The 13661-nt window shown below is 40.0% G+C and overlaps 1 protein-coding gene and 1 long non-coding RNA gene across 2 annotated transcripts; one reads left to right on the forward strand and one right to left on the reverse strand.

Annotated features, from left to right (window-relative positions):
- Window positions 1-664: 664 nt before the first annotated feature.
- LOC137594423 (uncharacterized) lies at window positions 665-3996 on the forward strand. Its single transcript, XR_011035246.1, has 3 exons — window positions 665-933; window positions 2973-3354; window positions 3459-3996. It is a non-coding gene; the product is annotated as an uncharacterized lncRNA (long non-coding RNA).
- A 310-nt stretch (window positions 3997-4306) lies between these two features.
- cotl1 (coactosin-like F-actin binding protein 1) lies at window positions 4307-12586 on the reverse strand. Its single transcript, XM_068313824.1, has 4 exons — window positions 12153-12586; window positions 11186-11268; window positions 7410-7567; window positions 4307-6767 (listed from the first exon to the last, which is right to left on the reverse strand). Exons 1-4 carry the CDS (start codon window positions 12224-12226, stop codon window positions 6657-6659), a joined length of 426 nt encoding a protein of 141 aa, XP_068169925.1. The 5' UTR covers window positions 12227-12586; the 3' UTR covers window positions 4307-6656.
- Between the last annotated feature and the right edge of the window lie 1075 nt (window positions 12587-13661).

Here is a 13661-nt window from a genome sequence, read left to right on the forward strand (position 1 = left end):
TTCCTTCAGTAATTCAGAGAGTCATTAAAATGCAAATACAAGCTCATTTTTCATTGTAAATGTCTGTGCAAAGAGGCAGTTGACCTTTTCCTGTCACCTTATGGCTACAGAGACGGTGCAATGTGACAATGGAGCAGGTTCAGTAAATGAATAACTATTTTACTGGTGGTCACTGATCCATCCAAAACAGAGAGTTACAGTCTAATTAAAATGATGGCGGACTCTACAGAGCACTGTGATTAAGTAATTGCAGTGAATAAAAAAAAAAAAAGTATTACGAGAAGGAAAGTATTAATAGAGACTTTTGATGTCCACATGAAGAAAACACACTCCTAGCTTAGCAATATCTTTGTTGTCTAACATATGGGAGGGGAAGACTTCTGAGAGCCTGACATGAGTGGTGATCTAAACCAATAACAGACTGGCATCACAGCAAACAGGCAACCCACTGTCAGCTTGCATTTACAGCGTCAGCAGTGTCAGTACGCTCAGTAAACAGATGCTCATTTAGGGCGGAAGAATGAAGTCGCCCTCGGCCCGTTGGTGACAATGGCCTGTCTGTGCCAACACTGTGAAGCCCTGGCAGACAGGAGCTGAGAACTGATCCGTTCACACTCACATTCCCTCTTTGTTGTTCCGTCTTTTGCCTGGAAGAATTTGAATAGAGACCCCCCACCTCCAACCCCCAATTTGCTTTGCTCAAATGTGGAAATTTTTTAATGTACACGTCCCCATTCACCCTCCTGCTAACCCATTTCTATTGCTGTCTCCCTCTCTAGCTCTCTCATTTTTTCTCCAATTGCGATAATAATAATAACAACAACAGTATTCACAACTTTCAGTCTTTTTTCCGACACCTATCCAATTTACAAATTATAGACGGAGAGAAACAACTCAGGAAGCTGCAAGCAATTATAAAGAAAGATTTTAGAGGTAAGATTGGTGGTTCATTGTGATTGATTAAATATGAGACAGTGGGAATTGTCGCTATGTCTGCTGTGTGATATAATTTTCCAGTGCCGTGTCTTGGGTAAAAACTCAGAAATCTGTAAATGCTCCTTTTAATCAATCATTGAAACGCAAACCATGTCTTGTGTTCGGTACTGCGGATTGTGTGTAGTACCGATTGTGTGCAGTACCGATTGTGTGTAGTACCAATTGTGTGTAGTACCAATTGTGTGTAGTACCGAAGCTTGTGAAACAAGTAGTTTCACAAGCTCTTCACCTTCCCACTCTATAGCAAAGATGACTTCAGTGAGGGTGAGACGTGTCATTTCACGCTCAACTTTTTATCCATATTTGAGTATTCCACCTACATTGTTATGGTATAATTCTTTTTTTTTTGCTCTTTTTTTTGTACATTCAGAGGAAATCTACCCATTGCGTATAAAAGTTTGATAACATTGGGTGTCTCAACAAAATTCTTGTCTTTCTCTTCCTCCATTACACACACACACACACACACACACACACACACACACACACACACACACACACACACACACACACACACACACACACACACACACACACACACACACACACACACACAAACACACACACACACACACACTCACATATGCATGCATGCATGCTTGGACAGAGCACATGACTTGCTGTAGGCTGTAAAACATGATGATGTGTAGAGGAGTTCAGAGGAATGCAGGAAGGATCTGCTAACCCTTCCTTAGATGCTCCAACATGTTTTGTAAGCTATCCCCCCATTTCTCTCTCTCTCTCTCTCTCTCTCTCTCTCTCTCTCTCTCTCTCTCTCTCTCTCTCTCTCTCTCTCTCTCTCTCTCTCTCTCTCTCTCTCTCTCTCTCTCTCTCTCTCTCTCTCTCTCTCTCTCTCTCTCTCTCTCTCTCTCTCTCTCTCTCTCTCTCTCTCTCTCTCTCTCTCTCTCTCTCTCTCTCTCTCTCTCTCTCTCTCTCTCTCTCTCTCTCTCTCTCTCTCTCTCCTGTGCAGATTGGGTAAAGGGCATGCTAAGACTGATGTTGTATGGAGCTGTCAGGACATGAATGCTACACTTAAAAACACTGAAGAACTTTTTGGAAGGGTATATAAATTCAGTGTTAAGACAAATGTTTTTAACATTGATGGAATGTATATTGAAAATGTTCAACATCCTTCGTCAAAATGTAAACTTCGGATTCAAAATGTAATTTGTCCTGGAAAAAAATACTGATAGGGTTTTTCCCATTTGTGTGTACACAGGTCTCCTCAGGACAGATGTTGTCAAGTCAGTTTCAGATTGTTGGAATGTGTGTTCCTAAAGTTACAGACTTCAGGAACACACAAAATGTTGTTTTTATACTGTTTTTTTGTTGTATTTTTTAAAACCTTTTTTTTTTTACTGTTTATGATATTTTGCAAATATCATAAATAAAAGATCAATAAAAATAAATATATCATGATGTAGATTCAATTCAAGCAACGTCTGAGTAAAATGTGCACGTTTGGAAGCTTCAATTTTGTTTTTTCTCATTTCTTCCTCAACATTTCTCCATTTCTACAGACACATATTTATGACATATATAATGTAGATCAATGTGCTATGCCTTATAGATTTTTGTAGTTTTCCAGTCTTATCTAATCTCTTTTATATTATCTAATTGCTGTGTAAACTTGAGAGACACAGATGGTACTCTGAAAAGCAGATTTTTCTACCAGTTAAACATTGTTTGTAACTGTGATTAATAATGGCAACAGAATTTTGTGTGGAAATGATTGTTAAGGTCTGAGTGACAATGTACAGTTTCTGGTTCATCATATGTTCAAATACTTGTGGTTACTGTGACTCATCTCTTGTAGCTTAGAGATCTAATTGACGGACGGACGGACGAACAAACACACAAACACTGACAATTACAAAACATCACTGCTTCACAGGATGTAATAAAGAAGACGAATCTACCTTTATTACAAGAGCAATGAAGTAATTCATACTTATTTTTTAATGTATTTTTTTCAGTGTTGCCATGATATTGAATAGAGTTGATGAAGAACAGCTGATACCTCAGTGGACAACCACAGTCACTCCTGACTCAACCAGCCTGACTTATCACACATTTATTTGAAGTGATCTTAAATTTCAACCTTGACGACTCACTTTTTCACAGCTTACATTGACTGATCCCAGACCTCGATCATGACGCAACCTGTCTGCTAGCCTGTTTAACACACACACACACACGCGCGCACGCACGCACGCACACACACACACACACACACACCAATGGAGTCATGTTTTATCAGTGACTGAGTCATGCTGACATCATTAATCCAGTCATCTGGCAGCTGCGGCAGAGTTGGACACGGATGGTGATGGGTCAGACAGCAGCTGTACAAGAACGGTAAAAGTCTTCAAATGTTAAAAAAGGTTTGCAGCATGGAAATTAAATGTGAAAATGTTCTACTGGTTCTGGCTGGATCGCTGACCTCATCTTTTATCTTTTAGGCTAAAGGGGTGTCTGAAGGCACCTCTGAGCACCTGCAGACAGACTGCAACAAAACACAAATCCATGGAATGCATGAAAAACTTCTAAAGACCTGATTGAGGTGTGAATCAGTGGAGCTCTACTTGAACATCCGCTTCAAATGATGACTGTAAAGATTGTTTTTGTTCAAGTTTGTGTGTCATTTTGTGGGGCATCATCAGCTGTTGTCTGGCTGTTAGGTTAAACTTAACACCTATGAGTCGGCAGTAGCTCAGTCTTAGGCTCGGGACCGTAGGGTGGTCAGTTCAACACCCACCTGTGGACCAAAAATTTGGAGCGTGAACCGGTAGTTGGAGAGGTGCCAGTTTACCTTCTGACCACTGCTGAGGTGCTCTTGAGCAAGGCACTGCCCCCCCAAAACAAGTTAGAGAGGAGCTGTATGATGCTCTACTATCATCCTCTCATTTGCCGGCCTAGCCCATTGTGGGTGTGTGTGTATGTGTGTGTGTGCTACGGCCTCTATGCCTACAGTACTTGTGTGAAATATAAAAAAATAGAGTGGATAAGTTATTTCCCTACGGGGATCATTAAAGTATAATTCTTCATCTTCTTCTATGACTGGGTGATTTCATACAATTAAGAACAGATTGTAATTTCTCTGGGGTTTTTTTGGATAACTTTATTGGGTGAAATGTTCAACATTCATCCACTTCAGTGTCTAAGTAACCTAAAAAAAAAAAAAAGGCCAAACCCTATGAAGAACCTCGGTGATTTTTGTTTCATGTCCCTCAAAAAGTCTACAGCATGATATCATCCAGATGACTATTAATGATCATGTGACGCAGAGAGACACAAAAGACAACTTGAGTAACAGATTTTGGAAAAAAACATGAATTTTTATTTTGAAATGAATCAACTTGTGCCCACTGAGGTTCTTGACATTTTCCCTTTTTTTGCATGATTTTTTTTCTAAAATCTCATCTGCCAAATGTTCAAGTTAACAAATGCTCTTAAAAATAAAATCAAAAGGCAAAGTTTCAGACTAAAAGAAATTCATCTTTAAAAGGGTACAAGTAAAATCCTACTTTTTTGCAGGGGGGGAACTGTTGAAACCACACATGAAGGGATGCTACAACCAAAGCTGGCTCTTTCTGGACTGGGATGACAAGCCCAGGCCCACTTTGTGATTGGCCAGGTACAGGTAAAAGTCCCACCCCTATGTAAGGGGGATAGCCTATCACAGTGTAGTGTCCACAAGCTCCCATTATGCCCATTTCTCCCTGGGAGACTAAGGCAGTCAAACACAGTAGGTTACAGTATGTATCCATACCTTTCAGGCATAAATGAAACACCAAAAGAAAAGATCTCCATTCTCAAAATCCTTTGGGGAACATTCAATACTTGATGACAAGTATAAGTAAAGGATCAATGTATTTTGTGTCATTCTCTGTCATGTGCTTTATTCCAGTTCTACAAACTGTTGGTTCATTCAAATTCTCAAAGAGACACATTTGGAATGATGGTAAAAGGGAATCATGGCATAAAGCAATCAAATAATAAAGACAGGACAAACATAGTACATTTGGAGATTAAACCCAGTGGTTCGTCTTTGAGACAAATCCAAACAGCTGTTTGGCAAGAGCTAAATGTATACTTAGCATTACGACTCAAGCTTTATCCAAACAAGACGCCAATCATCACTGAGGACACAGGTTAATAAAAATGGAGATCTTTTCCTCCAGGAGGTACAGTGTAACATGACTTACAACATGCTCTGGTGTCAAACACAGGTGAAGGGCTTCATTTCAAAATAAGACATTTATCCTTATCCTAAGTGTTGAAAACTTGATTCATGATAAGAATATACGTTTTTGAGGTGAAACCCTTCCTTTTTTTTTCTCCACATCCTCATTACATGGAATTATTCCCGGTAAACAGTGCTAAAGCCTGGATGTAACTTAATAATGCTCAACTGCTGCCAAGCTGAGATGAAGATTGGTGTGAGATGATGACGCACAGCACAGTCGATAACCAACCATGAGCTGATTGGGGAGAGGGCAGAGCACAACAGAAAACAGACAGCACTCTGGTTCATTAGTGTTTATACACTTGCTTTTACATCAGTCATTTCAGAACTCCAACTCTGGACATGTCATTGTTCGCAGACACCTAGAGTATTAACAGAATTGCACTATTTCGGTTCATTTTGGGACTAAATCTGGACCAGTTCAACATTTTAGGAGATATGCTTTTTTGCTTTTGAGTGCTGGTATGGAGATGAGTGGGTCAATGCCACTCTTAGTGATAGTCATTCAAGAAGAAGGCCGGAAGCCACTCAACATAGGTCAAAATAAAAATAACAGCCTGTCCTTGTCAAAAGAAAATAATATAAAAAGGCAAAAATGCCTGAAGTTAATTAACAAACATGTAATATCTTACTTGGCAAAAAAGACTGGGTGGTTTATCTGAAATATTATTCCTAGGTTGAAATCAAGGACTTTTTCCCTACTCCACTTGTTTTACACTGGAGTTTTTGTATGGACGAAAAAAACAAAAAACGACCAGCAATGTTAATTAGGGAAACTGAGGTTTTCGATCTCGTAAAAGCAATAAGGCATACTCTCAAAAATATTAAATTATTTCTTTAACAGTCCAGATATATACTTGAATAAAACAACTTTAAGTGTGCAAAATCTGAATGCCTCAATGACAATATTCCAGAGTTGGTCAGAGACAATTCAGCCACGTTGTCTTGTGGATGTGATTTGTAATGTTCTAGGTCCAGAAACTGATGCAAGCAAGTATGTAAACCAAGCAGCTTGTGCAAAAGAGTTGTTGCACCCTAAGTGTTTGTATCAATGAACCTACTTTGAAACTGATGTTTAAAGTGCAGCAATAAGCTGTTCAACCAATGACAATAGAGAGTCCTCTCTGACAAAACACCATTGTTAGGACATATAAATGGTGTTTGGTTAGTTTCACTCTCTCACCCTGGTTCTACGGCTCCTGGTGCATCTCTGCTTTGTAGTAGGACTTCACTTAGATGGTAGATTTGTGCTTGGTGCATGCATTTTGCTTTGCTATTGAGACGTCTCTGTCCTGTCTCTCCCTCTCCCCAAGAGGTAGCAGCCCCTCCCCAACACTCCCTGCCCCCAGATAATCCACCCCATCTCGATAAGACCTGACCCCAAACCCTTGCAGTTGACTGTGGCACATCTTTATTCAGCCTGAGCATCGTAATTGGCTCCACCGGTTTTCTTTAGCTCCTCACGGATGTATTCCTCATCCAGGTCCTTCTGGTCATTGAAGGAGAACTCCTTGGCAAAGTTCTGCAGAACAAAAATAACAAAAAGAAGAAGAATTAAGAATTGAGGTCATTAAGAAAAGCAAAAATAAGAGACCAAAAAATCATCAATACTTGTTTCAGTTGGAATCTTGTTTGAATAGAATCAGTGGATTTATTCCTCATAAAATTACGATTGTAGAAACCAAATACCTCTTCGTGTTGGATTATTCAGAGACAAATGTTGGTTCCTTGAGAGTTTTTCCTCAATAGTCTTTCACAAACCTTGAGCTCACCTTTAAATAGTATTAAATATCTCACAATTTACAACATGAGGCGCTTTTGGCAATTGGTTTCGCTAAAAGGAAGCCTCACTTCATCTATTATTGGCTACATTTCCATCAGGTTATGCCTCCAAAATAGATGAACAGAAAAGTTTGGTATCATCTTGAACAACATTCTCCCATGATGCATCAGAGTCTCCTTCACATTTAATCTTTCTCCATTTGATTTGCTGATGATTGCTGCTTTATTTTTGACATTTTGTTTTTTCAATCCCTTTGTCCAACATTCTGTAATCACTCAGTTTCCCTAGAGGGACTATTACAGCTTTGCACTAATTTACTCTCATGATGGCAACCATTATTTTAATTGCTACTCTCTCCACATGCAAGCCCACAGGTCTGACCTGCACAATCTCTTTAACCAAGGCTTTGTCGGTGCTGATCTTGCCAAGCTTCAGCCCAGAGATGTTCTTGCCCATCCAGGTGATGAAAGTGAACTTGGCCCGTTTGCTCATGGCATCTCCAGTTGTGACCCGTAGAAAGCCGAATATACGACAGTCATCTGCAGGAGGAGAGCGAGAGAATATTAGACAGAATACAGATTGATGAGGCTTTCTGGTTTTATTCAATCACTTTGTAACACCCATGTTACAAAGTTACGTGAAGAATGTGAAGTTGAATTTTTCCACCTGCTACACCTCTGAATGAAAAAAACCTACATGTTTCAAAAGTGTCACGACACACATGGTGTGTGTGTGTGTGTGTTGAACAAAGTACATATTCAGGTCAACGATGAAATGACTCAAATCTTTTGTGAGACTTTCAGCTAAAACACAGATCTCCCAGTGACCACATCTTCTACTGTCATGGAAGTCCACCTCAGAAATAACTGTAATACATATGTCTTTAACACCAGTTCCAATGAAACAGTGCAGTTGAGACACATTCATCTGGAGGACAACGTGCTAACAGACATGTAATGATGTAATAACACTCAGACAGAGTATGGTTACACGTCCAGAGAAGCTGTGTTTAGACTCTGGGCAGAGAGGCATGTTACCTCCTCACACACAAACATTCTGGGACTACAATTAAACATTTCTTTGTTCAAAAGATTGTATCCCTCATGATCATTAATCTCAAGCATCAGGAAAAATATCCTCACTGGGTTAACAACACACAAACCTGGTTCTCAAGATTGGTGATTTGCAGAAGCATGCAAGTCAATCAGGAAATTAAATACAGGTAGTCCTCAACCAAAGCTGTTTAAATAAATCCACTGGACTTTAAGAAAGTTTCTAAAAGATGTTTTGCCTCTCATCCAACAGGCTTCTTCAATTCTGAAAGTGGCTGGTCTTGTCCCAGCTTATTATTTATTATCTTCCAATTTATAAGATATTTTCCTGAAAAAATACTTCAGACAAGCATTTCGAACCAAAAGATATGGATAAGAACACAATGCAGTTGGACACTGCTGATGATTTCTAAACAACATGTTTTTCTGCCTTTGAATTTGTGTTTATGATGGTATTTTTAACCGGTTGAGAACTCCCAAAAAGCTTGACTGCTGCATTGCCAAAGTTTGGGTGGCAGGATTCACACTTTGTTGAATGACAGAACAATCATACTACAGTTTGTTTTAATGGAATCAATCTTGACAAGTGTGAACACACCATTAAAGCTCCACCGAGAGGTATCACCATAAAACTCAGCAGAGCAGCGTTATAAATTCTGGGAATGTTTTAAAAATAATAAATTATATGGTAATAACAGTTGAAAGTATGGCGATCACCTGCACCCAGTTTAGGAGTTTTTATGTCATTTTTATGAACCTGTTGAAGCTGCTATTAGAAATGTTCCTTACAAAGCACTAACACAAACAGCCACTGTAATGAGTCTAATCAGACTAAACCACAAAGGACATCCAAAGTTGTTTAAATAAATACACTAGAATTTAAGAAAGTTCATTGATGACGCCATTTACAATCAGGTCCTTCTGAAATTCCGCAAAAGAACTCATGTGACGTGGCTCATGCTAATGACCAACATTAGCATATGAAGGCTCTCCAGCAATAAAGCGCAAAAACATTAACATGAAGCTCAAAGTGAATCCTTGTCGTCTTCTTCTTCATCATCATCATCATCATCATCATCATCATCATCGTTCTCTGACTGAAACAAATATTTTCACCCTCTCCAGGAACCCAGACCTTTATGCCACGCACTTCTTCTCTCTACCATATCCTTCCTGGTTTGTCTTCCCCTTTAAAGGCACGCTGACTCAGCAAGCCTCCACCCACACTGCAGAGAAAACCGCACTGAAAATACAATGATGATACAGCCAAAAAAACCAACTTGTTGGAAAAGACTTTGTTCTGTGTAAACAAAGTTGTTGTGAGCGCAGTAAGTGTTGACGGGTAACGCTGTGTCTCCCTCAGCCCATAGGAGGTCCCTCTGCGATGCAGCCTGACACCATAGTCGTCTCCTGTGAACAGTATCACCGACTGTTGTTACCAACATGTTACCGGAGGCCAAATCTGGCCTTGTTTTTAGCTTTTTTGTGTGTGTTTTTTTATTGCTGAAAGCGGCATGACACGATAATGATGCCGGTGTGTTGATCTGTCTGGTGTCCCCAGAGAATGAATCCTAATGATTCTGGTGATGCACCGCTTTTAGTTCAGAACTTGTTATTTCTAAAACTAATAATTCTAATAAAAGATATAACATTGGTGCTGTCACTACCTCAACTACTGGTGCAAAGGTGAAACAACACTGACTAATCTCATAAAATATTACTTTAAGTACATTTTTGTGACAAGGAATTTCTTCCATCTTATTGTATATTTCTGTCAACAGATACACTATCTTTATATAAATGTTGGAAATCCCACCTGTTAAGTTCAAACATATTTAAACAGGACAAGTGTGACTTTGAGCCCATAATTAGCATTTATCATGTGATCAGCTGACACTGCTTTCCCTGCATCAATGCCTGTGATGTGGTTTAAAACACTAGAAAACTGATTTCATTGTGGGCTTAGAACAACGTTTTACTGAGAGGTGTCCAATTATTTATGACACGGTCTACATGAGCTGTGGCAGAATATCATTGAACTGAACCAAGCTGATCGCATAAACAGAATTCATGTATTTTCCTTGCAAAAGGTGGATGAGATAAAGATCACTCCCTTCAAAGCTCAGAACAGTCACTATCAGTCTGCATCATCTCCTCCTTTCCTGTTTTTTCTTCTTCCTGTTTTCTGTTTCACACTGGAAACTAAAAACTAAGCTCACAGCTAGGATGTAAAAAAATATCCTCCAAAGAAAAACGTGCTGGCTAAATCTTTAGTGATTATTGATTCTTGAAATATTTCAACTTGCAAAAGTGAGCTCATTATTGTAAGGAAGAAACAAAGACAGTACAGCCCCAAGGCAGCCAGGTTCGAAGAAAGACGGAACAGGAACACAAAAAAAAAACCACACCCAACATCTGATCAGATACTTTTCCCCAGAGGGGACAGAAAGAGAGGAACATAACATTCTAAGACAGGTTTTCTCTGTCTGATCTGCACCCATTAGTTATGTTCACTTGATTGGAGTCACCTCCTTTATCTTTCTAGCTGTTTATTTCCTTTTATGATGAGCACAATAAGTTCTGACTCTTAGCTGCAACAATACTGTGTGCAGAATACACAGCAGGTCTCACCCGTCGTTAAAGACACACACACACACACACACACACACACACACACACATACACCGTGTGTGTCGTGACACTTTTAAAACATGGAAGGTTTTTTTCATTCAGAGGTGTGGCAGGTGGAAAAATTCAACTTCACATTGGAACTGAGGAGATGGAGACCAATGTGCTGATGTGAAATGCTTCGCCTAGTAAGCATGAAGAACAGGATTGTAAACCACATTATACAATGTGGTGTACACAGTTTTACTGCTTTAGCAGTGTCCACACAGGGCTCAAGGCCACAGGGTGACAGAGGAGGGTCTTAAAAGATTAGCGTCCTGCAGAGTCAAGCTCTGTGGTGTCACTTCTGTTGAACTCATATACTGCACAAAATGTAAAGTAGCCGGCAGCAGGGAGATGAGCTTCATCCACGTTACCACGGTAACATCTGGTTCAAAAACTACAGATGCGAATTCAGAAAATGTTTTTTTTTTTTACCTGTGCACAAGTTCTTGAAGTCCTCAAAGTCACAGCCTACTCCTGCAGGCACGATATTGTCGTCCTCGTATTTAAAAGCAGCCCTGGAAGATGCAGAATTACACACATTATCCAATCGTTCAGTCTCGTGTTTCACAACAATATCCACGTCGGGCTCACTTTTAAAATGAAGCCATGCACAGAATTCCTCAGACACCCATGCAAGGTGGCAGCGAGCCATGTGCAAGTGTCGCCACTACGGCTGCATACAGGACAAAGGAAATTATTTCTGCCCTGCTGGGCTTGATACTGTAGTAGGGTGATTGCTTAAAAAATAATACAAAACAAAACGAAAAACAGCATAATGATTAGACAGGACATCACAGGGTGTGTCCCTTTTAACCAGGTGCTGGAAACTGGGATTCTCCCCTAAATATTTCCATTCCCTCATCAGATGATGGGAATAGTTGAGGATATTTACTGCTATTATTTTGGATCAATGTGGTCCTGCAGCAGAATCCCAGAATCTGATGGCTAACAGAATGCAACCCAACCCACAAAGACACATTCTAAAGCAGGAGGAGTTCCTATTTAACCATCCGAGTTATTTTAAATTACATAGGGTAAATAAAATGTCGTTTAATAGATCTGGTTTTTGGGGGTATTATTGTTGGGATCGGCAGATTTAGAAAAAACTAAACTAAACTTTTTTTTTCTCCCCAAAATAGAATTTTCACACCCTTGTCGATCAGAAACGACCACATAGTGAGTGGGTGGAATCGTTAAGAGGCTGCGTGATTTTATAATGTTTTGGGATCAATTGGGGAGGAAAAAAAACAACAACAGATTATTTGTATATATAAATGTATATGTAAATGGGTTAATAACACGCTGATGTCTTCACACACTAGTGCAAACACACCAGGTGAAAACCAACACCCACAATGGTCCCGCTGTAGAATGTGGATTAGGACCCACGTCCACTCACCAATTGGTATCCGTGTCATCGTTTCTGACCTGGTCGTAAGCTGCCCTGCAAGCGTCTTTATCGATCTGTGGCATTTTCTATTTCGATGGGCAGGAAATCAAACTGTTAAAAAAAAGTCCGCGTTGAAATGAGTCCAAAGCAAGGAGAGCTAGCTACGCAGTATTAAAGCAGCTAACTTAAACAGTTGATGCTAGGCCTGGGCATCAGAGAACTACAGCAGATAACGCTAGGAAACAGGCTGCACTCTCAAAATCACCACCACCGCACTGGAACAGCTGAGCCAGTGACACTTAACGTGGAAAAGACAGCTCAATAAGCAGCTCCGTTCATTTCCTGTATTTTAGTCCTCAATGGGCGTTGGTGATGGAGTCGAGAAGACAGAAGCACCCCTGACGCCGGATTTACCTTCTCCCAGTCAGTGGAATGAGGATCGATGTCAAGTTGCCACGAACGCTAAACTCCCTGTTCCAGAAAGGACTTTCAAAATAAAGTGAAACGTAATAAATGACAATGAAATGGTCGCGTAATGTCGATCACTATTCGATACGACCAGTGTCCAGTTTGGACAAGTGTAAAAAAAACCCCCAAAACAATCGATATGTCCATTTGCGATACCGCTTTACAGTTTTATTTTTAGTTAATGCGTTTTTTATTCGGAATGAAAAAATATATACTTCCGGTTTTTGTTGTGCGAAATTCTGTAACTTGACAGAGATCAATGCGGTGAATAAAATCCTTATTTTTTGTGTTTCACGAAATTCGTCCACGATGGCCGTTCCATTTAATGCCATTTTAATAGAAGCACCCACGTACATTAGAGGATACTGTATGATAGAAAGTGGTTTATTTTTATTGGGAAAAAAAAAGTCAATATGCTGTTGTTTCTCCACACTCGTCACAATGAATCTACAAAAAAACAAGTGTGGCTGCTGCACACTTAGAATTTGATACAAGCTTGGGCCTCCGTGGAATAAACGTGGGCGCAGCGGGGGGCGGTGGTTGCGTGTGTATGGGTCCTTCATCGAGTTAAGTTTTTAAGTACCTGGCTGGTCAGTACAGCAGGCACACTTCACAGAGGTCAAAGGCCTCCCCCCTCCAGCTTGGGAGTCCGCAGCTTCCACCGGCTCGATGGCTCAAACGGACTCCGACCACCATCTGACCAAGCCCGGGCGTCAAGGTTATCTGTTACTGCATTGCACCGCCACCTGCTGGTCGTCGTGGGTATAATGTAAAAAGTAATGTCATAATGAAAGTGTTGGACAGATTCTTCAGCGTTATTATGTGAATAGACCCATTTGTCTCGTGTGTGTGTGTGTGTGTGTGTGTGTGTGTGTGTATAAACATATATATACATATACATATATATATATAATATGAATGAATGCTTTAACATTTTCTTACTAGCCTTGATACTCCTTGTTAAAAAACTTATTTCTGGGATTTCCATTTTGCCTGGAAACTACTGCTGTCGTTTTTAGCATTGGGGTTAATGCATTAATGTACAGTACT

Source organism: Antennarius striatus, chromosome 4 (genome assembly GCF_040054535.1).
Source record: "Antennarius striatus isolate MH-2024 chromosome 4, ASM4005453v1, whole genome shotgun sequence".
Classification (NCBI taxonomy): Eukaryota; Metazoa; Chordata; class Actinopteri; order Lophiiformes; family Antennariidae; genus Antennarius; species Antennarius striatus.